This window comes from Schistosoma haematobium, chromosome ZW, assembly GCF_000699445.3.
Source record: "Schistosoma haematobium chromosome ZW, whole genome shotgun sequence".
Classification (NCBI taxonomy): domain Eukaryota; kingdom Metazoa; phylum Platyhelminthes; class Trematoda; order Strigeidida; family Schistosomatidae; genus Schistosoma; species Schistosoma haematobium.
In genome coordinates, this window is record NC_067195.1 from 68,370,275 (window position 1) to 68,398,070 (window position 27,796).

Genomic DNA, 27,796 nt, shown 5'->3' on the forward strand with positions numbered 1-27,796 from the left:
AGATTGTCAAATTTCAGTTTTCCACCAATGACATAGAATGATGATTGAGTAATATTGCAGTTTGATCGAATATAGAAATCTAAACTATTGGATGACAACTTAGTAGCCGAAGGCCCCTAAATGCCCTGGTACGACCGAGAGTGGAGAGTCCGCTCTCCCTCAAAAAATGCTCTCACGTGGCCACGCGTATATAGCCCCTGACAGGGAAGTCCTACTCAATGCTTTCTCGCGGCATTACTCTTGTTTACGTAATTGAGAGGAAGAAAAGCGAATGTCCAGTGCTTTAACCGGGTTGGTGGACATGGAGAGTCCACCTAGGGAAGTTCGAAAACCCTGATTCCGAACCAGTGGTGCACATGGGCTCCAGTATCCTGAGGAAACAAATGTCGTATGAAACAATTGTTGGTCACCGGCTACCATGTAACTGCACTCCTTACGATGCTCCACTGCCTTGTAGATCAGACCTTCAAGTCGAAGGCTCCGGGTGTGGCCCCGTAAAAAACCACCTGCTTCGATTTGGGCACTCGGGAAGTATCACAGCTCTCACACAAATCAAATGAGATTTGTGTGGCGCATATGTATCTGGTGACCCCTTATACCAAACATCTATGTCTTCAAATAAATAAATAGTAGCCGAAGAGTTAAGTGCTTGTTGAGAAACCTGAAAGTCTTGGGTCTAGCGCCTGGTGTGGTTGCACACTGCTAAGTAGTTCATACAAGGACGAAGTAACTGTTCAATACTGCTTGGTTTTTAATGAATTTCTAATATCGGTAGTCCAAATTTCATGATATTAACATTAACAACTAATTGAGTCAAAAATATTTGAGTTATGTGTCACTTAACATGATTATGGTCATTTGAATAATTGTCAGGTTTGCGTTAAGATAGATAATATAATAATACAATAAACAATACACTATTAATTAGATGTAAAATTATCAGTTAGAAAACAAACCAAACCAAATACTTACTTTTCAGAGCTTTTATGGTGCATTGTATTGGTTGAACCACCAACAGCATAAATCATATCGTCGACAACACCAACAGCAACTCTGTTACGAGGCACTGACATAGGAGCACATGTAGTCCAACAATTTTTTCTTGGATCATAACAATCCATGTGAGGTGCATCTATATTTCCTTGTTCATTATTATTTCTGCCTCCTACAAGATAAACGCAACTACGTACAGAACAAGCAGACAGGCCACTACGTGGGCTAGGTATATCTGGTAGACGTCTCCATTTAGCTGTAACTGGATTGTAACATTCAAATGCACTTAGTGAATAACGCAGATAACCACCAGCTGAGTAAAGAATCTGCAAAATAAGATTGTGTAACTAACTAGTCATCAGAAAAGGAACTGGCGAAAAATGTCAAAAATAGAACTCAGTGATTAAGTACCAGTTTATGTAGTAGAAGGCAAAACAAAAATTAGAATTTTAAACTTACTGGTCAAACGTTTCAGATCAATAAACCACAATACTACCATTCATAATAACTAAGCGTGGGTTAATACTACTACTACTACCCAGTTCATGAAACTGAAGTCACGTTAAGTAAATATGAACATCGAATCTAATGGTTATAAAGTGAATTTGTGAGTCATCGAATCATAATATAATATCTATGAACGAATTTAACTCTTCTTAATTTATTCCACAGGGGACATAAACAATATATTTCACCTTAGATTACCTACAAAATTTAACTTTGATTTTCCTACAACTAAATCCCCTAAATAAAGTCAAACATTTAGTGCGAATCCGAGATTATCGAACAAAATCTTTTGTACTTTTACATACAAACATCTACGAGTTATTTTAGATGAACGTATAATCTAGACGTTGAAAGACGTTGTGCATATATCCGATGTTCAAAACGTTATGCTTGTAAGGTATGGGTCCAAAGAGTAACCCAACAAACGATACTATTAAACACCTACCAATATGATTAGCTTTTACTAAAGAACAACCTTAAAGAAAGCGGATGTGAATGTCGTTCTAACCCACCTAGGATAAACCATCAAGGCAGAGTGTGGGAGTGCATTATGAAATCAAGAAGATTTTTAAGAAACTTATCAACATTTCTGGCCAGGGCCGAAAAAAATACTGAACAACAGACCACTGGTGAAGATGACAGATGATTGCGTCGCCCTAGAGGCACTTACTCAAGATAAGTTGTCAGTTCAGAAAAGATTACGATTCGGTGAAGTCTCAGTCCAAAAAAAACTTTATAATACAATAAAAGATGGGATGAAGCGCAGACGTTAGCTACTGAATTTCGGGACAGACATGTGCGAAAATATTTACCTATCCTTCAAGCAATAGCTAAATGGTTGGAAATACGAAAATATCTGCAGCCAGGTGGTTAAGTCCCCATTGACTATGTCGAAGCAAGTAGGGATCGGTTATCTGAAGCCAATGTCGAGAAAGTAAGCTAAAGACCTGGATGGAAGGCCTAAAATAGTACCCTTAAAGACTCTTGATAACCAGTCGTCTCTCGCATCCAAAGAAGTTGATAAAGAAATTCACGTGTTATATTTTCGGTCGTACATCAAGGTCCAAAAGGTGTTGATGGTCGAAAGATTACCTTTAGTACTCAGGACCGTGTTAATGGCGCATTAGAATGTATCATGTTCCCACTTAAAAAACACGAATTTATCAAGAGTTGAAAACGAGAAGGTTAAGGTATTAATTGGTTGTAATGCACACTAGGACTATGTGCTCGACAACCTAGGGACCAGCTTAGAAATTCATCTGTAGGTAGTTAAATCCTATAAAGCCTTTGCCACAAAAAATATGACTTATAAGCCTAACTGACCGAGAGAAATTAACACAACGAGCAGAGAAGGGGGAAATGTTAACTACCATAGAAAGTTGAACACAGAAAATTTAGCTAACTAATGGCCATTGGAGTATTTTCTTCAAGACAATACAGTAGAGACGGGTTATTTTAAAGATAACACTCACAAAGGAGGAAATCAAGCTATTTGCAGTGGGAACTGTCTGACAAAATCTCAGAAAATGAGTACAGTTTAAGAGCCAGTCTCTTAGTTTGACTTCAATCTAAATTTCGGGATATGGCTCGATGCTTATTATCGCAGAAAAGATTTAATTACATATTGGCTAAACACAGCAATGGTTTAAAAATCTATTCTAGTGTCAAAAAATTTAAAATCAATTAGAGACAACAAGTTTGACAATTTCATCTTGACAAAATTTTTCACCGATTCCAATTTTAACGAAGCAGTAAGTGCTTTTAGAAAAAATATTAACCTGATAGTTACCAATTTTTAGTACTCGTCATTTAACTATTATTACTTTTATTATACAAACATATAAAATATGTTACAACAGAGCACCGAAAAATAGAGTGGGTCACATATAGTATGCAGAAAATATTGTGAATGAAAGGGAATACTATGTTTAAAGAGAAGTAAGAAATAAATGCACAAAATAATTAAATTATCTTATATAATCGGATAACTCCGCCTGTAGCTCTTCCAGAATTCCTGCCGGTCCCGAGCCCACACGAAGCAGAAGGGTTGGGCATGGGGTCGGCAACCTCGTCCCGTAGGAAAAAACCTTGCTAAAAAACCCTAACCAGAATAAACAAATTAAACCATTTAAACTCTATCCTCTGAATTGAAAGAAGAATTATGACGCCTCATGATAAAAGTTGAAATTCTTCAAACATCATGAGGCTGATGCCCATTCTAACAACCAGAGCAACCATTAATATAGTTAAATGGAATGTCCAGACAATGAAGGAGACTGAAAGGACCAGTCAAACAGCTATGGGAATGAGGAGATACAACTTGACGGTTCTCACGATAAGTGAAACCCATTGGACCCAAACTGGACAGGATAGATTAGATTCGAGAGAGATGCTGTACTACCTTGGTCATGAAGAAAATTCTCCTCACTCAGGGAGTTACTCTGATGCTGTTCAAAGAAGCACGTAAAGCATTCATAGGGAGTCACATGGATCTAGGATCACCAAACCATCCTTCAAAATGTAGAGGGAGGGAATCCCAATTAATGTCATCCAATTTTATACACCCATCAAAGATAGCAATGGCGACAATGAAGATCAGTTTTACGAGAGGCCGCAATCAATCATAGCGAAGTGCACAGGAAAAGATCTGACCATCCTGATGGGAGACCTAAACTCCAAAGTCGGAATGGAGAACATTAGCTATGAAGATATCATGGGACGACAAGGACTGACTACTGGGAGAAAGGAACGAGAATGGTGACAGATTTACAAATTTATGTGTACTCAACAAAATTCCCCCACAAACGCATACACAAAGCTAAATGGGTCTCACCGGATCACACTACAGTGAACCAGATTGATCATAATCGCATCACTAAGATTTTCAGAAGGACAATGGAAGACGTGAGAACCAGAAGAGAAGCTGACATAGCTTCAGGTCATCACAAACTGGTGGTTGACGAGATGAAACTGAAACTAAACAAACACTGGACAACTGGGGAAAAACCATTACAATGGTTCAATACATCCTTCCTTCGACATACTGACAAACTCAGAGAATTCAAAATAACTATCAACAGCAAGACTTACAAGATCTACTCAAAGCAGAGAAATCTACCAAGGAGAACAAGTGGAAAGGGATGAAAGAAGCACTGGCTTCAATGTGTAAGGAGGTTCTGGGCCTCAACAAGCATCATCATAAGGAATGGATCTTCATCTAAAACCTGGACAAGATTCAAGAAAAAAAGAACAAAAAGACAGCAATTAACAACAGTCAAACAAGAACAGAGAAAGTCAAGGCACAAGCTGAACACATTGAAGCTAACAAGCAAGTGAAGAGGAGTATTAGAGTCAACAAGCAGAAATACGTGGAAGACCTAGCAACAACAGCGGAAAATGCTATATGACACACGAAGAAACTGACAGGGAAATATTGTAAACCAGAAAACCCGGTCAAGGACAAACATGGCAAGCCAATCACTCAGATTCAAGAACAGAAGAACAGATGAGTAGAACACTTCGAAGAACTCTTCAATACACCAGCACCACTAAATCCACCAAACATCAAAGCAGCACACACACACCGTCCTATAGATGTCGCTCCACCAACGATCGAAGAATTCAGGATGGCCATCAGACAGATCAGGAGTGGGAAAGCAGCACGACCTGACAATATACCAGCTGAAGCACTGATGTCACACATAGAAGTAAATACAAAGATGCGTCACAACCTGTTCAGGAAAATCTGGGAAGAAAAATTGACGACAGTCTGGAAAGCATACCTCATCAAGAAAGGAGATCTGAGCAAATGTGAGAAGTACAGATTAGTTAAACTATTATTGGTACCAGGAAATGTTTCCAACAGTGTTGCTGAACTGCATGAAAGATTCAGTGGGCATCCAGATTCCAGATCAACAAACCGGATTCCGTGAGGATCGGTCGCGCACAGACCAAATCACGACCCTACAGATCATCGTTGAACAACGAATTGAATGGAACTCGTCACAATATATCACCTTCCTTGATTTTGAGAAAGCATTTGAAAGTGTGGATGGAACATTTTAGAAACATCTTCGACACTATGGAGTATCGGAGAAAACCGTCGATATCATACGGAACCCACACGTCGGACTACAGTGCAAAAACGTGCATAGAGGACGGCCGACAGATGCATTGCAAGTGAGGACCGCAGTCGGACATGGCTGCTTACTCTCTCTCCCTTTCTCTTTCTTCTCGTGGTTGTCTGGATTATGTAGACTTCCACATCTGAGGGGAAACACGGAATACAATGAACACCTTGGATCAAAACAGACGATTTGAACTTGGCAGATGATCCAACTCTTCAATCCCATACACACCAACAAATATAGGTGAAAAAAACAGTGTAGCCTCCTTAGCTAAAACTTTAGAATCTCGCGCCATCGATGTATGCTGCGTCTCCGAAACGCGCATACAGGATCCAAGTAGCGTCATTCATTTGACCTCACCATGCCAAAATAAAGAACCGACTGGATTTACGCTTCGTGTATCTGGAAGCCCTGATTCTGCTTCCCGTGGCATCGCCGGCGTAGGTATAGCATTGAGTCCTAGGGCAGAACTAGTCCTCTTAGACTGGATCCCAGTAGACAGTCGTTTGTGCGCTGTCCGACTGAACGGAACAGTAAGAATCCGGAAATATAGGGACACTCGTCGTTGCCTCTTCGTCGTCTCTGCCTATTCTCCCACTGACTGCAGCTCAGATTATGTAAAAGATGAGTTTTACAGAAAGCTTTCGGACCTTCTCCGAAAAGCTAAGCGCTCGGATGTAGTAATAGTGGCCGGTGACTTTAATGCTCAAGTAGGTAAACTAAGCGATAGGGAAAGACACCTAGGTGGATCTTATGGTTTCGTGGCTCAAAGAACAGATAATGGCGACTGTCTGTTGCAGCTATGCTCAGATAACCGCCTGTTCCTTGCACATACTAACTTTAAACATAAAGAAAAACATCTTTTAACATAGCGACCCCCTAATTCGTCCCAACGTTGGACCCAAATAGATCACATAGCTATCAGCCACCGATGGAGGGGCTCGATAGAAGACTGTCGCTCATTCTGGAGCACATGCCTAGATTCAGATCATGCTCTAGTGCGAGCGCGTATTTGCTTCCGTCTTACTGGACGAAGGAAAGACGCTGCAAGGAAACCTCTTAGGGCCCTACTTAATGATAGTCAAGCTAGGAGTATATTTCAGGAACAACTAGGAAAACAGTTAGGCAGCCATGTATGTGATGCCCACCCCGATGCAGCATGGAATGATATCCGAAAAGCTGCGGAAACAGCAGTGATATCTGCTAGTAAGGTAAACCAGAAGGTTAGGGAGCAACACTGGATCTCAGCAGCATCTATCTCACTGATAGATGCTCGGAAACTCATTCCACCTGGCTCTGAACATAATGAAGAGCGGAGTCAGCTTAAGCGCAGGCTGACAAGAAGCCTACGCAATGATCGCGAACAGTGGTGGGTGGCGAAAGCAAGAGAGATGGGAAAGGCAACAGAAATAGGTAACAGCAGACAATTGTTCAGACTCGTTAAGGAAACCGGAATTAGGAACCCGACCGTTAGCGAAACAATCTCAGAGAAAGATGGACATATTACTCATTCTCAATCCAGGAGATTGACTCGATGGGCAGAACACTTTAGGGATCAGTTCAACTGGCCTTCAGCCACACTTCGGTTTCCCACGATCTCCAGTCGACCTCATTGACAAGTTAATATAAGTCCTCCTAATCTTTATGAAGTTGAAAAAGCTATACGAAATCTGAAGCGAGGGAGAGCAGCAGGCCCTGACAGGTTTACCACCGAGATTTTTAAGGATGGTGGTCCAGTATTAGCAGCAAGATTGACTGAAGTCTTAGTTAGAATCCGGAAACTGGGCGTAATCCCATCTGACTGGTCTCAATCACTGATTGTGCCAGTCTATAAGAAAGGACGAAAGTCCTCTTGTGACAATCACAGAGGAACCAGTTTGACTAATATAGTGTCTAAAATATTAGCTTCAATAATACTTCGACGCCTAACCAAAGCTCGTGAAGAGCAGACTAGAGAAAACCAGGCTGGTTTTCGACCTGGACGTGGTTGTATAGACCAGATATTCACACTACGTCAGGTTCTAGAACACAGACACACATTCAGACGCCCCACAATGGTAGTATTTCTCGACCTTAAGGCGGCATTCGACTCTGTTGATCGTGAGGTTCTATGGCAGTGTTTGTCACTGAAAGGAGTACCAAAGAAGTACATTAACCTTATAAAGGCTCTCTACTCGAACACAACTGGTAGAGTGAGAGCTTATGGTGAACTGTCATCAGAATTGATTACCTCAGGTGGTGTTCGTCAGGGCTGTCCACTCTCTCCCCATTCTTGTTCAACTTTGTGGTCGACGTACTTTTAGAGATAACACTCTCCTCATCTAAATTTCCAGGGGTTGAACTTCTACCGGGAGGTTCACTTGTTGACTTAGAATATGCAGATGACATAGTTTTATTTGGTGAAGACGCTGACAAAATGCAGAGTCTTCTGACCACTCTAAGCAACAATGCAAGCATGTTCGGGATGCGATTCTCTCCCTCGAAATGCAAAATGTTGCTTCAGGACTGGGTTACATCGACACCCGAACTAGTGATAGGGAGTGAAGTAGTTGAGTGTGTCGACCGCTTCACTTATCTTGGAAGTCTCATCAGCCCTTGTGGTTTAGTGTGTGACGAAATCTCAGCACGGATACAGAAGGCTGGACTAGTTTTTGCCAACTTGCGTCATTTATGGCGTAGGCGAGATATCCGTCTATCAACCAAAGGACGTGTTTACTGCGCAGCAGTTCGTTCCGTCCTACTTTATGGCAGTGAAACATGGCCGGTAAGAGTAGAGGATATTCGTAGGTTACTAGTATTTGATCATAGGTGTCTTCGAAACATTACTCGTATATCCTGGGACCATCGAGTAAGTAATGCAGCTGTTAGGAAACGGGTACTAGGTGAGGATAGCAAATCAATTGATGACGTAGTGAAACTTCGTCAGTTGAGATGGCTTGGACACGTGTTACGTATGCCCAACCACCGACTACCTCGACGTGCTATGTTCAGTGTTATAGGAGTAGATTGGAAGAAAGCTAGGGGCGGCCAGACCAAAACATGGCACAAGTCCATGAAGTCACTGACAAGTGGACTGAGTCATATTGGTAGGTGTAGACTACCTGGTTGGGGACTGCGAGATGATAGCAACCGATGGTTAGAGACCCTAAATGACATGGCTCAAAATCGTTTGCAATGGCGCAGGTGCATCCACTCTCTGTGTTCTCCCAAATTCTAATCTTCTGAATTCTTCATGTCCCTTTTTTCCTCTTTCCAAATTTATTTCACTGTATTATACTCTTTAAATAACATCTCCAAACCCTAATCTTCCCGATTACTGCTTATGCATTTACTACCTCGACCATCATGGGATTTGAATCGACAACTGCATCTCTGTGCTAATGTGGTGTGGCAACTCGAACTGATGTACGTACGTACGAACGAAGTTCTACGTTGTTACTGACTGACTGACTGACAACATACACAGGGGAAAAACCAACATCTTCAAATACAACACAGAGAATACCAACACAATCACGCTTGATGGAGAAGCTCTGGGAGAGATGGAATCTTTCACGTACCTGGTTAGCAGCATCATCGACGAACGAGGAGGATCGGATGCAGATGTAAAGGCGAGGATTGGCAAAGCAAACACAGCATTCCTACAATTGAGGAGCATATGGAACTCAAAACAACTTTCAACCAATATCAAAGTCACAATCTTCAATACGAACGTCAAGTCAGTTCTACTGTATGGAGCTGGAACTTTCAGAACTACCACAACCATCATCAAAATGTTACAAGTGTTTATAAACAGTTATCTACGTAAGATACTCAATGTCCGTCGACCGGATACCATCAGCAACAACCTACGTTGGAGAGAACAAACCAACTTCCAGATGAACAGGAAATTAGGAAAAGAGGTTGGAGGTGGATAGGATATAAGTTACGGAAATCATCAAACTGTATCACGAGGTAAGCGCTTACCTGGAATCTAGAAGGGAAACGGAAACGAGGAAGGCCGAAGAACACACTACGTCAGGAATTGGAAATAAACATCAAAAGAATGAATAGCGACTGGAGACAACTGGAAAGGATTGTCCAGAACAGAGTTGGATGAAGAATGTTGGTGGTATGCCTATTCTCTTCCACGAGAGGTAACAGGTTAGGTAAGTATATATTCGGATAAAGTGTATGACCCATGCAAATACGCAAACATCGCTTTGGTAACTGAAGTTTAATTCAGCTGCAGCATATCTGTATGCGACACTTACTGATCCTGAAGTTAATACGCAACTTTTGATAGGCGGCTATCAATAATTATCATTAGGTCCTCAAGATTTGGCAAGAAAATGTAAATGAGATCAAATTGGTGAAGGATGAGAAAAATGTCAAGTTTCTAAACCAAAATATTTGTAATAATGCCTTTGTCTGTTTAAAGAGAATAGTATGTGCGGGGTGTATGATGATGCCTTTCAGTCTAGCAATAAATATCCGTATAAAAAGTAAAAATGTGTAGAGTATCGAAATAGAAAAATACGAAAGTTAATTTGGTAAGGTTGATGTCTTCCATCCGTCTATAAAAAGACGCAGATTATTTTCCTAAAGATTCCAGTGAACACGGTCCAAGATCATTCTTTCAGCAAAGGGGGAAGGGATTGAAAATGATATCTAACTTTCAAGCTTACTCCCTACAATAAACTCTACTCAATCGCATCTAAATTCAAAGGTGTAAGGAAGAAGCAAAAAATACAACTCGAAAATCTAGTCCTTGTTCTGTCTCAACAAGCACTAAGCAGCAGTTTTTCTGTAGTCATAACAAATAGCCGTACCATTAACATATCACTATTTTTCTTGAGATATGATAGCAGCTTCAAAGGAATAAATAAGATCAAAAAATAGATTTGTGGAACAATATTAAGCTTAAGATTTGGAAGAAGATAGATAATGATTGGATCTCCACCAATGAGATTGGTTTGTATCCATGTCATCCCCCACGTCTACAGAAATAGATTCTCGAAATACCATTTGAGCATGAACAGTGGCAAAATAATGTCAATACAACAAGTATATTACCATGAACACTTTCAATGAGAGAAGAGAAGATCTATACCGGCGGCCTGCTTGAATATCTGGGCTACCTGTTCCTTCCATCTAGATATTTCATCAAGTTATCTGTTTTGTTGTTTGTTTTAGCACATCACTATGTCTATTGTGCGATCAATCTATTCAGGCGCGTTTATGAAAAGTTTACAACCTTTCGCTATACGGGATACAAAAAGGTACAACCAGCGACATCATGGTGGCTGGCAATATGCATTGAAACGAATGAACAGTAATCAAATGTGGATTACCGAACTCCTAACATCTAACTGGTCATCATTCAAAATTTATCGTCACAATCGATCAAGGTATAAGAAAAGGAAACTTGTTAAAATACTTTATGCTGAGAATTCTATGTTGTACCAAAAATATAATGTTGAATAAAGCTTCTAATAATAATAATAACACGAATATAACAGATAGGTCCTAGCAGGAGGCAAGTCTTTCAACTCTAAAATAATAGAAAACACTTTAATAATGTCATTTATCTTTAAATAAGAGCATGGATTATTGACAAAGTAGTATTGTTTTAAATGCAAATGATTTAACAAGGCTAAGCTTATGTACACGACTATGAGCCATACATTTTATATGAATGTTAGTGAGATTACAAGACTGGGTAAACCGAAGTAGCCAGTGAGGGGAGTTTCGAACGTGAGACCTAACAACTGAAAATTGAACAGTCTAACTACTAAATTATCGCTTCAAAACGTTTATTCAATGGCCACTATACGTTTTATCAGCCACATACGAAGAATAAATATAAGAAAAAGTGTATTCATTTATATTTCTAATTATGCGAATCTATATGTATGTACATATTTAGTGAAGGGGTAAATTAGTGTTTAGCGAACTTGGAAGTAAACTATCGAGTTGGATTCGTTAACCACACTTCACCTACTTCGATTTTGGTGAGTTATTAGTAGCCCTTACACAACACGTGGCTAGAAGATAAGAACTTAAACCTTAACTTGATCAATAAGCTAGATCACAAATAAACATTTACATATAAAAATAAGTCGAAACAGCTAAACAGAATTATAATAACGATAACCAATTTACCTCCATTGACCCAGCTGTCCGTTTGTTTATTGAGATATGACGGTGTTTAATAAGATCATCTAGAATATTTTGCAAGTGAGATTTTGCAGGAGTGAAACCTGCAAGAAGACTACAATTTTTTATTTGCCCTTGTATAAATGTAGGAGGAAGTGTATAACATCTGACGGCAGACAAAGCTTCAAGCAGTGTAGATGATCTTGAATTTCTATTATGATTTACCCATCTGATAACAGCGTTATACACTTCCGCTTCAGTTCGTACATTTAATTCATCACGTTTAATTAAAGTTAAAAGTTGGTTAGGATGAAGTCCTAGAAACTCGTCATGTTTTACTATTTCGCTAAAATTTTGATCAATAAACTTTTGAGCAGCAAACGATAATTCGGAACAATTATTCGACTGCGCGAACTCTTGAATTCCAATAGCATTTGAAGGATGTAATTGCTGCTTTAAAAAACTACAACAAGCTTGGACAACATGAGACATTTGAATCATAGAAGCAGCTATGAGTAATTCACATACGTTCCGTTCACTTATTTGTATTCTACCTGTATATGCGAAATCGATTAGCTTTTTTAAAGCACTTGCCGATATGTAATGTAATTTAATTTCATGTAAAAGTGCTTCACGCATTTCACCAGTGAACATAGCTCGGAAATATGGTGAAGCACCAGCTAGAACAATTCGATGACATTGAATTGATTCTGAATTTACACATAATGTGACATCAGTTAATTTTCGAGACTGAAATAATTCATACATAGTATTCATGGCCTCTTTTAAGTAATGATTTGATTCGAAATTCATACAAATTAAATTATCATTTGATTCATCTGAAGAGCATGTAGGTAGAATGTAAGTAGGATGTGGGATAAACAATTCTGAATTGGCTAAATCAGGGAATGATGATGAAATATCACAGTTTGTAGATGATACAGAAAGTTCATCCATGGGAAAATCTTCGACATTTTCTTTCATTATCATTTTTTCTTACTATGACTGATTACTTCATACGAGATTAATCATTTAAAATTGATTCCTGTAAAATCAATGAAAAAGAAAAATCTGTCGAAAACAACCATTACAAAAGTCAAGAAACCAAACTATAGGTTAGAAAGAGGACATTTATAGATAGTAAAATGCTCGATTTGAAACCAGTACCCGTTATGTGCAGTTTGTTCCAGAAATAAAGGAAATAAAACGTTTTACAGAGTTGTACGACTAAAAACAGTCCACCAAGGCAAAACTATCGAGACAAATACATTAGTGCATTAGAAAATGGAAAATAAAATCGGATACAAAGAATACAGGTGTCAAACACCTAGATATTTACAAATCAATCGCCGATAAAGTAAAATATGCATTCTAAATTTTTCAAGACTTGATCCCCAATAGTAATTGAGAAGCCTCCTACAAGTATACGTACAAGTTGCAAACAACATGATATGTTGAGGTAATACACATTCCAGACACAAGGGTTGAAAGTTTTATAGTTGGATGCTCTTCTACAATAGTAAATACCAGAACAGTTTCATTCACCAAAAAATAATTACAACATTTATGATAACGCCCGTAGTTACACATGGTTCCTTAATACACGAAACTGAATTCATAGGACTATTTGCAAAGCCTTCCTCCCAAATGATATAATATTCTAGTTACATTCTACCGAAATGTTTTCCTGCTTCTTAAAATGACAGTAGTAAAAGCAATCAATATTGTTAGTAAATAAATCCAATCATTCACGTTCATAACAAGTAAAATACCCAACTGAAGCAATTTTAATCTCACGGTTTAAGGGAAGACAAAGGATGTACACACCTATACCATTGTGAACAATCCTCAGCCATGTCACTCACAGTCTCCAATCACTCGATACAATAGTCACACGGACCACAACCAAGTAGTCTGCATCTACCAACATGGCTCAGAACACAACTTGGTGACTTCAAGCATTGATGCCACGTTTTCGTTTGGCCGACCCTAACTTTCTTCCAACCATCCCCAACACCGGTTAGCATTGCACGTCGTGGTAATCGGTGTTCAGGCATACGTAACACGTGGCTCAACCATCTCAGTCGATAAAGATTAACAACCTCATCAACTGATTTACCATCATTCCCTAATACCCTACGTCTAATCTCACTATTACTTACCCGGTGATCCCAGCAGACGCCAGCAATATTTCTAAGGCATCTGTGGTCAAATACTAGTAGCTTACGAGTATCCTCAACTCTTAATGGCCACGTTTCGCAGCCATAAAGTAGGACAGAACGAACTAGTGCCCAATATTCTCGCCCCTTAATTGATAGACAGATGATCAAAGACAACAAAGAACCTAACACATATCCATCGGTCCAAGTTACCAAAATCCTTGAGCAAAAGGATAACTTTATCAAGAGAAATAATGAAGTAGTAGTATGCACAACTTTTCAGTGAAATTGCCTTTGTGCTTGTAAAACAATACGGTCACATACAAAATGTCAAAAACAAGAATAAACGTGACTATAAGCCATTTAACAGAGATTGTAAGTCTCAGGTTTTGTAGATCACTTACGTTTCGAAAAAGAAAAAGCTCATAAAGCTTTTGTCCTACTTCACGTCAAATATATTTCCTATTTGACAGTAATTGTACTGCCTTGCTGAAGAGACTTGCAGATTGCAAACGCTTGTGAAAAGAGGATAGTCACAGACAAAACATTGAAGTATGAATGACAAAAGAACTTTTTGTTCTATTGTAGAAAAAGTGCAGTGTGAGTGACACACGCAGTGTTAAAAAAAATTCGCTATCTTTTTAGAATCATAAATGTTATCGCGAACTAAGGACAGCAATTTTTGCATTATTCAACGAGTTGTTTGAGAAAAACTAAATTAAATTCAGTAAAACGACTCATAGAAATCCTGATACTAATTGTAAGACAAAGAACACTAACCAAAAATCTGAGGACTTGAACGGTGTTTGTAATGCTTATTCAGAATTTCTTAGCTTTATAGACAAATTTCATAGATAGGGACGAACGTTAAAATTTTATTTTCATGAACAGTAAAACCTTTGAGGGTGTGAAGTCATATTAAACAAGGACTTTGATGCTCGCCGAAATATGAGGCGTGATTTAGTATACATGTCGTTTTTCAGCGCTCAAAGATCCACAATAAGTATACAGGACACTGGAATTACTCAGTTGTGATTAGGAAGACGTTTTTACAATTCTCATAAGACCCGTCGAAAATAACGAACACTGCTGCGGGACAAGATGGCGAACAAATTTATTAAATATAATGTTGCAGTAGTAGTTTGTTCCCTGAGAACAAGGTCTAAAAGTGACATCATACCTAATTGAAGTCACGACATAATCAAAGTGAAGCTAAGACTGCTTACGAATCAACGTTCGTATTGAGACCAAACGAAGGATTTGTATTAACTCAATATTTCACATTTATTATTACGATAAAAGTAATTAAGAGTGAGTAACCCAGCAACACCAACATACCTCAAACCCCCGGCTTCAGCGCCACTACTAACTTGACCTTCACAAGGTTGCTTGAGACTTAGTTACAAAATTAAACAAGACTGGACACCATAGTACAAATATAGTGAACGGGATAAGAACCGTCATATCACATCAACGAGAAATATTTTAGCCTAAATTACTTCAATATTCTCTTGAATCAGAAACACTAAATGAAATTTACAACTGTATGTTGAATCAGACTTCCCTCTTCAGTAGTAAGGTTAAGAGGCCAATCAGCCTGTATTAATCGTACTGTTAATATTCAACATTGCTTGAATGTGTCAAGAGTGAGTGCTAATAATAATTATTCTGGTAGAAAGTCCCATTACTTCAACCAAGCAGTGAAAAATGGGAGTCCAGGCGCAAACACTTGGATCTCGGTTTTCGAAATTTCTTGGAACGTCATCTCAGGTGATCGGTGCTGGATATAAGGAAACAATAAAATGTGTTATTACCATGAATAATGTTCAGTATACGGTAAGCCAGTATTAGGTTGCCTTGTAACCTACGGTATGTCTTCATAATATGGTTCAGAGAGACCTTTCACCAATTTGTTCCCTCACCGTTGAACTCATTTTACAATATTCATCTCATGGCTAAAACGAGGACTTACTTCTTGAGCATCATATTCCAGATGCGGCCTCACGAAATTCGGGTCTAAATAATCAAATTAGTTACTAATAGAACATAAGACCCTGATGTATTTGGCAACGGTAGCTTGGCGCTTACTCCTAGTTATGAACTACCAGATCTTTGCGGGCTAAACAACTCTATGTGTTGTGTAATGATGTGAATTTTCGGAGTCATTCAGTTGCATTTCCATATTTTCGTTAGAATTGAATTCTAGCGACTAATTACCTATCCACTCAACCAGTAAATTTAGATCACCATGTCATATTATTTTATCTGGTATACTGAGTATGGTTCTTCAAATCTTCACGTCATCTACAAAATATGCAACAGACGACTTTGCTACGGCTAGTATGTCGTTTACGTACAATCAAAAGAGGAGGACAGAGGACTGTATCTTACGGGACTGCACTTTTTCAAGTTTTAGCATCAATAAAGCTCATTTACCAGTTCGCATTGCTTCCTATAATTGAGGGAGTCACTTATACAGTTTCTAATCCCATAACCTTCTAGTTTCAATTTACGACTAAGGTGAGAGGCCTTGAAAAATACATCCACTGAAATATTCCTATCTTTCGCTGCAGTTCATTCTTGTCTTGCAACGAGCAGATTTGTGCGTCTTCCTACACTTAACAAAATTTCTTGACCTGTTTACTCACCCACAGCGTGGTCTATGTGGCACCAAGTATGGTGTAAACGGGGGAAGTAACTAAACCAAGAGTGCCTTTAAATATACACCATACTTCTTCAATTGATGAGCTAGTATTTACTGACCAGTCCGTTGTTGCAGCACACTCCTGAATGGGCATTATTTTTTCTCCTCATACCTTTAAGCGAGGTTTAACATAATTGCATATTATGTCACAAGCTCTGAACACGAATGACAAAACAGCAAGATGGATATTTGCTAACCGTAGAAGAATATTTAAACAAGTGATATCCTTGGTCGCGTGAGTGATTACTAAGTCTAATAGCGGAGATTTTTGGTTCCATCCAAGACGTATGGGTACGGATACGTGCTGTACGAAAAAAATGCTCTATTCCGTCATCAAGAGCCTACTGTCGAAAGTCTTCAGATCCTGAGGTGGTCATCTATGTCTAACTAATATCATGTGCATTAAAGTTTCTTGATATCAGGCATTTCTTATTTTTACTCTATAGCTAAGCTGATCGAGCAACGACAGATAGGACCGAGTCTCAATGTACAACCTTCAAAAGTGAGTTCACAACTAGCGACTTTGAAAACCCTCTTTATGTATTCAAAAACAATTTGTTTTTACCTCATACCCACGCTGCTAATATTAGCTTTTTATCCAGTGATGGTTTTTCACATTGTCTCTTCGCAGCATTTACTTTATTATTACTTTTTCTCTCACCCTCCATTTCTAATCTAGTTGGCTCTTTGTTTTGCCTTAAACAAGTGTATGTGTGACTAGGTTTATTGAGGCAATGTGTTATACAGTGCTGATAATCTACGTCCTCTTATTAAACTATCCAAATTTACCAAAGGGTTTAATTGTTTTGAAAACTTTTCGCCATTTATGCAGTCATAAACTTATGACATTTCACCTGTTAAATACATTAGTCTGAACAAATAGAACGTACTAAGATAGCAAAAGTCGGACGTTCAAATATTATTTTCCTGTCGTTAAGAAGAACACGTTTTGACTAGGATCCTAAGGAGGGGCCGAGAGCTTGTTGAGTTTGCACCCTATAACACTCGACCACGTATTGTATTAGATGGAGACTATGTATTATCTAGAATCTGATCATAAGTATTAGAATTAATTACTGGAGTTGGAACAGACCCACCTGGTTCCTAGAATTTTATTTGGTCAACATGTCGGTTGTGTATATTCAAGTCATTGATATCTAGAATTCGCAGCATGAATTCCCCGACATTCTTCACCACAATATCCATGGCCAGTCAAAGATCATTCTCACGATAATATGTAACTTCTGCAGACTCCAAACACCCCATATTCGGACGGAGGATTCTTCCTTTTAATAGCTTTGGTGGAGTCAGTTTCGATGAAGAATTTCTAGCGTTTCCATATTTCCATATCTACTCTCCTATTCAGTTTATCACGTGTTGAAGCAGCAATGTAATTAGCGGCAGTTTTCAATGTCCTGGTGAACTTTCCAGCCTGAACATTGGAACAAGGGTGCGTGGTAGTAGTGAACAGGTGTTTGTACCCTATACCACTTAACCAGGTAGTGGCCGCGTCTGCAGCAAAATCAGAGCCATTATCAGTTGCTAATGCCTCGGGAACCCCTTCTCGACTAAACTCCTTTCTTAATGTTCGGATTGTGAAACCAGAATTTGGTGAAGCTGTGAAAAACATCCAGACCATTTCGAAAAGGAATCAATGACTACAAGTGCATAGTATTTGCTGAGAAATAGACTACAACAGTCTGCATGAATTCTCTGCCAGGCCTCAAACGATACTGGCCATGGAGTCCACTTCGAAGGTTGATTTTACAACTTATGTTATCCTTCACAATTGTTTGTTGTACGACACATGTCTGCATTTATTTCAATCCACCAACATGTGTGCTTTGCTAAGGATTTCATTTTCTCATCATCCAAACGTTCACTATGAAGATGTTGGAAGTAAGATTTACGTAATGAAGGAGAAACAACAACACTATTATTTAAACAGGAAATACCATCAGGAGTAGTGGATATCACATCTCACTCTGAAGAATAGACAGAAAATCTACGTTTCAGATTAGCATTCGTACACCACTGAATACACGTCCAAAGTATTGGCGAGTTTTTCAAAAAAGATGTGGAAGACTCGCTGGTAAATGCTGCTTTAAAAAATAGTATGTAATACTACTAGATTTATCTTGTAATGATCATCGATATATGTGATCAATATGTTGAATTCATTTGGAACTTCTTTACTGGATTGTACAGTTGTAGGTATTCACAGTAATACTCTATCGCTGAACCATAGAAGCTGAGGAACGTGCTAAGGATTGTTCAGGATGATAAGTGGGCTTTAAAGCCCCATGATCAGTAACAATAGTGAATTTCTTTCTAAATAAATATTTGCCAAGTCTTTTAGCAGCCCGAAACACAGCTAATGCTTCTCGCGGAGTTTGTGAATAACCTTGTTTAGCGACAGTAAGTTGGCGCGAAACACAGATAACTTGTCTACCTTCCTGCTCCAAAACTGCACCAATACCCACAGGTGATGCATCAGTAGTAAGTGCAGAATGTACATTGAGGAGCAAATTCGAAGAACAGCATTACTTTTAATAAACTCTAGCAAACTTCGTAAGCATGACTCTTGTTTCTCACTCCATTTAAGTGAATTGGATATCAAAATATCAAGTAAACAATTGGCATGACAAGGAAAATTAAGAATAAGCCGGGAATATTATTGAATGGTACCCACTAATGAACGTAGTTTTGTAAGAGTTTTTGGAGATGGCGCAACCGTTACCATCAACTAGGTATCCAAGACATCCAAAATTAGATACACAAAATGAACACTTATTTGGATTCACCGTAATATTCTTCTTGATTAAACAACGCAGTAAAGCAATAAGTCTCTGATCATGGACTACCTTATCAGAACGATGAACCATGAGACCATCTTGATAAACTTTAACACCCTCAAGATCACTGACCACATTGGTCATCACTTCCTGAAATATGGCTGGAGAACAACTTGAACCAAATGGACTGAAGTTGTTTTTGAACAGGCTAAAAGGAGTGTTAATTATTGTCAACGTAGATGAAGATTGATCTAAGGGTATTTTAGGATAAGCATCTTTTAGTTCAACTTTCGAGATCACTTTAGAACCCTGAAGTTGATCAAGAGTATCGTCATCCTTTACCGTGGTACACGTTTGCTTCAACAAATGGGGGTTCAGTGTTAATCAACAGTCACCACATACTCCAGAGGTCTTGCCATCCAACTTCAATGGTGTAACAATAGGAGTACCCCATGCTGAAGACTGAATCAATTCAATCATACCTTTCGCGCAAAAATCGTTCAGTTTCTTATTTACTGCTTCTCGATGACCATAAGAAATTATTCGTCTTTCAAGAGAGACTGGATCACACTGTACTTGAAGTTTTATAGGCACGCAGCTATCAAGTCTTTTACCGAATCGAAAAGACTAATAACCCTGTTACTATACTCTTAAGAGCTTCAACTTTTCCTTGGACTCCCTCCCACAAATGAGGCATTTTGTTATGGACCGCCTAATATCTAGACGGAACAAAAATATGACGATCCCCATTGTTATAATTATGAATATAACCAAATTACAGCACATATGATTTATCCTCTCCTATTATTCATTGACTGTTAATCATGGTCTTATGCTCTTTACCCTCATGTTCAGTTTCCAAATCCCTTTAATGGTTAAAGATACATTATTCTTTCTAAGTGTAAGATCCATTTTGAATGTTTTGTGTGTTTGTGAAAATCCCTCCATGTATATACTTGTACTTTGTTCCTATTGATTCCCCTAGTTGTACATTGTTGTATTTTGATTACATTTGAGTTGTTAATACTTGTATTTTTTATTATAGTTTTTGTTTTCTTACGCATTCACTAAGTTTGTGTTTCTTCCTGAACTGCATCTTAGCCATATTGAATTGTTCCTCCTGTTGTGTGTGATCTATCCAGCCAGGATAGAATAACGTTGATTTGTTGTGATTGGTAAATTTCTTGCATCCTTTATCAACTTTCTTATTTATTGTAATTAGATTTGATCAATTGAACAATTATTGGTTGGATAGCTGAGTGGTTATATTTGTTTAGGTAATAATGTACACTTAAATTTATGATAAATTATAGAACCGCTATCTTACCTAATTACTTTGTTTTGGTTTCAATCGGGCGAGGGCGCGTATCTAACTCATCCAGACAGCTGTCCAGCAGCCCAAACGTAGTTTGGATCTTACAGTTCTAAACAAATATTTGGTCGAATTCGTTTGGCTTTCGTTTCGTTGATTCCAATCATCGTCTCTGGGAATATCTGGTCGTTCGCTTGCGATGCCAAACAATCGTCGAAGGAAATTAAGTCCAAGGCTCGTGGATGTTAAAAGAGATGAACAAAAGGATGGATCCCCTCAGTCAAGGCAAGTGCCTTCTGATGCTTCTATGTGTCATGGTTCATATTCTAATAGGGACGATTGTAATTATAGTGAATCTAGTTGTGATATAATGGCAGATGGCATAGAAAACCTTAATTTAGACTTGAAGCAAGCAAAAAGCGTAAGGCCTACGGCGTTTTCATAGGTCCAGAGTTACCAAAGGTTGAGTTAAGTTATTTCGACGGTCAACCAAGAGGTTACTGGAAGTTTTTAAGGGAGTTTGAGACCTATGTGGAATCAAGGGTCAAGGATGATGGTCAACGCTTGCTTTATTTGATACATTATTGTAAGGGTAAAGCGAAAACAGCCATTGAGGGTTGTGTTATGTTGGAAGCCTTTTTTGGTTACAAGAAGGCCAAGGAAATTCTAAAACGGTTGTTCGGACAGGCGCATGTAATCGCTCGGGAGACTTTAGAGGACTTATTCAAAACTACAAATGTTGATTACAGTGATCCTGAGCAACTAACAAATCTAGCTATTAGGATGGAAAATTGTTCTATGGTTTTGAAACAGATGAAGTACACTGCCGACTTAAATTCTCTAATTACCTTAGAGAGAATAGTAGGACTCTTACCTCAAGTTATGCAAGCCCAGTGGGCGGACTGGGTGGATGAGTTGACTGAAGATAATAGAGAACCAACCTTTGACGAGCTTACTCAATTTATAGCATTCCGCGCGAGAGTAGCTAGTAGTAGGTTTGGACGGTTAGCGAATCGTCCGAGAAAGGGACACAACTTAAAGACAAATTGTCACTTGCAATTGGAGCGGGAGAATAATTCAAAAGAGAAAGCTAAATGCAGTGTGTGTTCCCTGGACCATGCTATTTATAAATGTCCAAAATTTTTAGCGCTTACCGTTCAAGAGAGATGGTCTCACGCGAAGGTTAATGGCATCTGTTTTGTCTGCCTTAGGCAAGGGCATAAAGTTAATGAATGTAAGCTGGAAAAACGTTGTAACGTTAATAGTTGTGAGAAGAAACACCATTCTTTGCTGCACAGCGAAAGTGATAAACCTGGTATCCCGAATTGTTGTGGATTTACTAAATCCCTAAGTAGCCAAGTGTGCTTAGGAATGATTCCTGTACGTTTGGTGTTGGGAAATGCCGAAATGGTGGGTTATGCTTTGTTGGATAACGGGTCTGATGTAACGTTGATAAAATCGAGCTGTTTGAGGTATCTCGGGTTGAAGGAAGACCGAGCGTCAGTGGTAGTAGAGACTGTGAGTGGTAATAGGACAATGACGGTCACAAAGACTCCTTTTGAGGTGTATTCTCTAGATCGGTCTGAACATGTTACGATCGAAGGGGCTCTGATTGTCGCAGATATTCCAGGTCATAAGCCAACAAGGTCGGCAGTGAACAACTTAGTTAAATGGCCACATTTAAGGGATGTACCAATAGGCAACCTAGACTCTGAAGAAGTTCTGCTGTTGATTGGTTGCGATGTACCAGAGGCACACTGGGTGTTAGACCAGAGGTTGGGTGGAAGAAAAGGCCCGTACGCTGTGAAGACGTTGTTGGGGTGGACGGTCTTCGGACCTGCGTCATATCCGGAATACAGGAAAAGAGTTGTCAATCATACCAGTAAGATACAGGCTTTGGAGAACGAAATACGTAAACTTTATGATGTAGAGTTCTCTGATGTTTATTCAAATGATAAATCAGTATCAATAGAAGATAAGACGGCACAAATATTCTCTGACGGTTATGATGGTTATGTCGTAGATGCTGTTAAGAATAATTTCTATGTTGATGACTGCTTGGTATCCTTTCCCACTTGTGATCAAGCAAAGAGTTTCGTTAAGCAGATAAGTGAATTATTATGTAGAGGAGGTTTTAAACTAAAGAAATGGGTTACTAACTCGGAGGAGGTAAGGACCATCTTGCCCGATGTATGTAAAGAAGAGTCCTTGATAGAAATGTCAGCGAGTTATGACACTACACATCGAACTCTAGGAGTAGAGTGGGATTTTAAACGAGATGTATTCAAGTTTTACTTCGATGCGCCTGAAAGGCCTCTGACTAGGAGAGGGATTCTATCTATAGTTTCTTCTCTGTTCGATCCTTTGGGTTTAATTGCTCCAGTCTGTCTTACTGCCAAGGTTCTCTTGCAAAAACTATGTAAGTCTCAATTAGGCTGGGATCAGCCTCTCAACGAGCCATACGTGTCGGCGTGGCTAAATTGGGTAAACTTTATGCGTCAAATAGGTCATGTTACGGTAGATAGGGGTATCAAGAAGAGAATTGACGAACCCGACGCGGAAGTAGAATTGCACCTGTTCAGTGACGCTTCGGAGATCGGTTACGGAGCAGTCGCGTACGCTCGAGTCAGTTATTTGAAGGAACAACCCTACTGTATTTTGTTATACAGCAAGTCTAGGGTAGCACCTATCAAACAGATCACTATACCGAGGCTAGAGATGGCAGCGGCAGTGTTAAGTGTGAGGCTTAGCGAAGTCTTACGGAGAAGTCTGCCTAATTTTTCTGTAAGGTAAACTTCCATACAGATTCCATGGTAGTATTGTACTACATCAAGAATATCGAGAATCGCTATAGCACCTATATAGCTAACCGTCTCGCCATTGTGCATCAGTATACGAAGATTGAACAATGGAGTTATGTAAGGTCGTCACAGAATCCAGCTGATTGGACCTCGAGAGGTATACAAAAATGTCAGATCTTGAGCTTTGGTTCAAATGTCCTACTTTACTGCATGGCGAATTTTGTACAGCAATCACTGACTGTCCGGAACCTACTCCTGACGATATTGAGTTTAGAAAAACTGCCGTGGTTAACTTGAGTAGTATAAAGTACAACATGTCACCTATTCTCGCTTATTATTCTGAGTGGTTGAAATTAGTCAGGGCCGTAGCCTGGCTTAGAAGGTTCATAGAATTTCTGATGGTGCTTCGTTCACCGAGTCATGAAGGATCCGTTCATCTAGGGTGTTTAAAGGTCGAAGAACTTGACGTCGCCAAGCGTAAAATTTTGTTGATGGTTCAGAAAGAAGTGTATGGAGAAATACTTAGTGGATTTAAAACCAATGGTAAGGTAGTTAGTCACAATGATCTGAAGGGCTTATCACCGATAATGCTTGATGGGTTACTCTGTGTTGGAGGCCGACTAAGCTACTCAGATTTCTCAAATGCCTTTAAACATCCAATAATATTGCCCAGTCGACACTTAGTGACAGAAATGATAATTAGACATTATCATAAGGAACAAGGGCACACAGGAACGTCACAAGTACTGGCCACGATTCGAAAAAGGTATTGGATAATAAAAGGAACCAGCACGGTTAAGAGAGTGATAGGAAAGTGTGTGACATGCCGGCGGTATACGATGGTTACAGGGCAACAATTGATGGCACCACTTCCAGCTTGTAGAGTGCAACAAGGATGGTATTGCTTCTCAGCCGTGGGAGTAGACTACTTTGGACCCCTTTTTGTCAAAAGAGGAAGATCACTAGAAAAAGATATGGGTGTGTATTTACTTGCTTGCAAACCCGAGCAGTTCATATTGAAATGACACATAGTTTGAATACTGATTCGTTTATAATGGCCTTGCTACGTTTCATTGGAAGAAGAGGGAAACCTGCAGAAATTTACAGTGACAATGGGTCGAATTTCGTGGGTGCGGTCTCTGAACTAAAGAGATTTGTGCAACAGTTGAATCAGCAAAGGATAGACAAGGAACTGTCAGCTAGGCAGATTCAGTGGCATTTTAACCCGCCCTCATCCAGCCACAGGGGTGGGGTTTGGGAAAGGATGATTAGGTCTATACGTAGACTGTTATTGTTGATAACTAGAGAACAGACTTTAACTGATGAGACCTCAAGCACTTATTTGATTGAAGTTGAAAGGATATTGAACGATCGACCCTTAACTCCAGTCGTCCAAGATGCTAACGATCAACTAGCCTTGTCGCCAAACAGTCTGTTATTATTGAGAGAATGTGACGGAATAGTCGAAGAAGGTAGCATCAGAGATAAATATGACAAACGTTGGAAACAGGTTAATCATCTTGCTAATGTGTTTTGGAAAAGGTGGTTAAGAGAGTATTTACCGTCTTTACAGAAGCGTCAAAAATGGTTAGTTGAACATCGCAATTTTCAGAAAGGTGATGTAGTGATCGTGGCTTCGGACATATCGACCCGTGGAAAGTGGCCCTTAGGAGTAGTTGAAGATTGTAAAATAGATGACGACGGAAGAGTTAGAACAGTGGTTGTTCGTACGAACGGTGGATTAGTCAGAAGAGATATACGTAGATTATGCCTCCTGGAAGGCACGAATTAATTCCTCGCGTATCAATGTAAGTAGGTCGAGTAGGCGTACTGTTGTAAGTCCTACTCGTTCCTGTAGTGCGATATGTTATATAATGAACCATGACCGTAGACATCAAGGTAGCTTGTGTGGTATGGAGGGATTTTGGGGGCCGGTGTAAGATCCATTTTGAATGTTTTGTGTGTTTGTGAAAATCCCTCCATGTATATACTTGTACTTTGTTCCTATTGATTCCCTTAGTTGTACATTGTTGTATTTTGATTACATTTGAGTTGTTAATACTTGTATTTTTTATTATAGTTTTTGTTTTCTTACGCATTCACTAAGTTTGTGTTTCTTCCTGAACTGCATCTGTGTTGTTTTACTTGACACTTGTTCTTGGCGGTAGCCATATTGAATTGTTCCTCCTGTTGTGTGTGATCTATCCAGCCAGGATAGAATAACGTTGATTTGTTGTGATTGGTAAATTTCTTGCATCCTTTATCAACTTTCTTATTTATTGTAATTAGATTTGATCAATTGAACAATTATTGGTTGGATAGCTGAGTGGTTATATTTGTTTAGGTAATAATGTACACTTAAATTTATGATAAATTATAGAACCGCTATCTTACCTAATTACTTTGTTTTGGTTTCAATCGGGCGAGGGCGCGTATCTAACTCATCCAGACAGCTGTCCAGCAGCCCAAACGTAGTTTGGATCTTACACTAAGTGTCATGCCTTTTTCTTTCTATTGCAAGTAGACAGAAAACTCAATGATCTTATGGATGCTGATCAACTAAGGCCGATAATAAAAAGCTTTAAATGTCCTAAGTTCTTGTGAGTTGCTCAATGTTTTATTTTTCTTGCCCTGAAAATTTTACAATCATATACTCTTTCACATCCTTTGATTTTATATTAGTCCTTACCATCTTTAAACCACATATAATCTAACATGTTTTCTTTTTAAACTTTTACCATTAGTTATCTTCAAAGCAGTGTGATATACTAAATAGATGTCTAACCCATAATACAATTGCTTTAACTACGTGATTTGCTTGTAACATGGAACTGGTAGAGACAATTTATTTCAACTATGGGCTTTGATTGAAGTAATATTCGTACTTACCACAAACGTGAGAGAGCCTAACTTCACAAAAAGAGGGAGGGTGGCGTTATTTACCAGCAAACATGATGGTGGGGAGATAACTTCAGTTGCACGTCACAATGCAACCTTCATAAAGCGCGCCAACCATGATACTGACAATACGATTCTTACTAAGAACATCTTTATTCATATCTTATAAAATATCAACCTAGTTGATTAATTTACTACGATGAAAATTATATCTTTTGTAACAATCTGCTCTTGTCTGTAAACTGGAATGACTCATGTAACAAACTGTCATTTGAGAATAGATTATTATTATTATTATTATTATTATTATTATTATTATTATTATTATTATTACATTATTTATCACTCCCTGAAATATGGCTGGAGAATTCAACGAAGAATATTTTTTTTCGAAAAAATCATTTGCTTAAGCTGTACATTCGTATATGTAGTTATGTGGAAAATATATGTCTATATGCGGATAGAAAAGATTGGATCATAAAATGGACTCGAGACTAAATAACAAATGAGGTTACGGACTAATCGAGGGGTAAGGAAGATATAGGAATATAAACGGAATTGGTAAGAAAATGACCTCATTAGATATCACTTCTCTTTTTACAAATGTTCCTCTCACAGAAACTACTTGCTTTTTATGTGACTATATTGAAAACGATAACCTTGATATGTGCATCCCAAAACATTATCTAGAAGAACCACTTCTATGATGTACGATGCAATTTAGATTTAATGATGATTTCTATGGAAAAACAGATGGAGTTGTAATGGGTTCTCCATTAGGCTCTCTCATGGTTGACTGTTTCATGGCCAATCTATAAAATTCAGTACTTCGACCAATAATTGAGAGATTTCATTTATATGAGAGATATATTGATGATACTTTCATTATTTGTGAAGAAGACATGGATCTCAATGAAATCTTGAATATTTTCAATAATTGCCACCCGTCAATTCAACTTAGCTTAGAAGCAGAGGCAAATGAATGATCTTCATTTTCTTGATGTCCGTTTAGAAGGAATGTCTGATGGTTTTTTACAGCGATCTCTATATATAGAAAACCTACCCGGAATGGACAATACACGAATTTTTATAGTTTGATCCCATTGAGTAGTAAGAGGAACTTGATTCACTATTTATCCTCCAGGATCAAGCGAATTTTTACCGATGACACAATAAATGAGGAACTATTTCAACTTCGGCAAACTCTCATTAGAAATGGTTATTCACTTAGATTCGTCGATAGCAACTTAACACCTAGACTTCATCAGGAAAAGCATTAACAGTACAGAAGGAAACTTTGTTTATTAATATGGAATTTAAAGGAGACACGGCTGCTGAAATCTTAAATAAACGGATTTCAAA

General features: G+C 38.7%; 2 protein-coding genes across 2 annotated transcripts in view; one reads left to right on the top strand and one right to left on the bottom strand.

The window, feature by feature from the left end:
* Positions 1–15,304, bottom strand: part of KEAP1 (Kelch-like H-associated protein 1) — a 31,370-nt gene extending 16,066 nt beyond the window's left edge. Inside the window, exons 1-3 of the mRNA XM_051212123.1 lie at positions 15,263–15,304; positions 11,772–12,810; positions 973–1,319 (exon numbers count right to left, since the gene is read on the bottom strand). Of these exons, the coding sequence (XP_051072264.1) occupies positions 973–1,319; positions 11,772–12,755 (1,331 nt within the window). The 5' untranslated portion in view covers positions 12,756–12,810; positions 15,263–15,304. The remainder of the gene's footprint in view (positions 1–972; positions 1,320–11,771; positions 12,811–15,262) is intronic.
* A 5,130-nt stretch (positions 15,305–20,434) lies between these two features.
* Positions 20,435–26,710, top strand: MS3_00001248 (uncharacterized protein). The gene is made up of 4 exons (XM_051208725.1): positions 20,435–20,598; positions 20,646–20,700; positions 20,737–26,136; positions 26,281–26,710. The coding sequence occupies exon 3, from the start codon at positions 21,360–21,362 to the stop codon at positions 23,526–23,528; it is 2,169 nt and encodes a 722-aa protein (XP_051072265.1). The 5' UTR covers positions 20,435–20,598; positions 20,646–20,700; positions 20,737–21,359; the 3' UTR covers positions 23,529–26,136; positions 26,281–26,710.
* Positions 26,711–27,796: the final 1,086 nt, after the last annotated feature.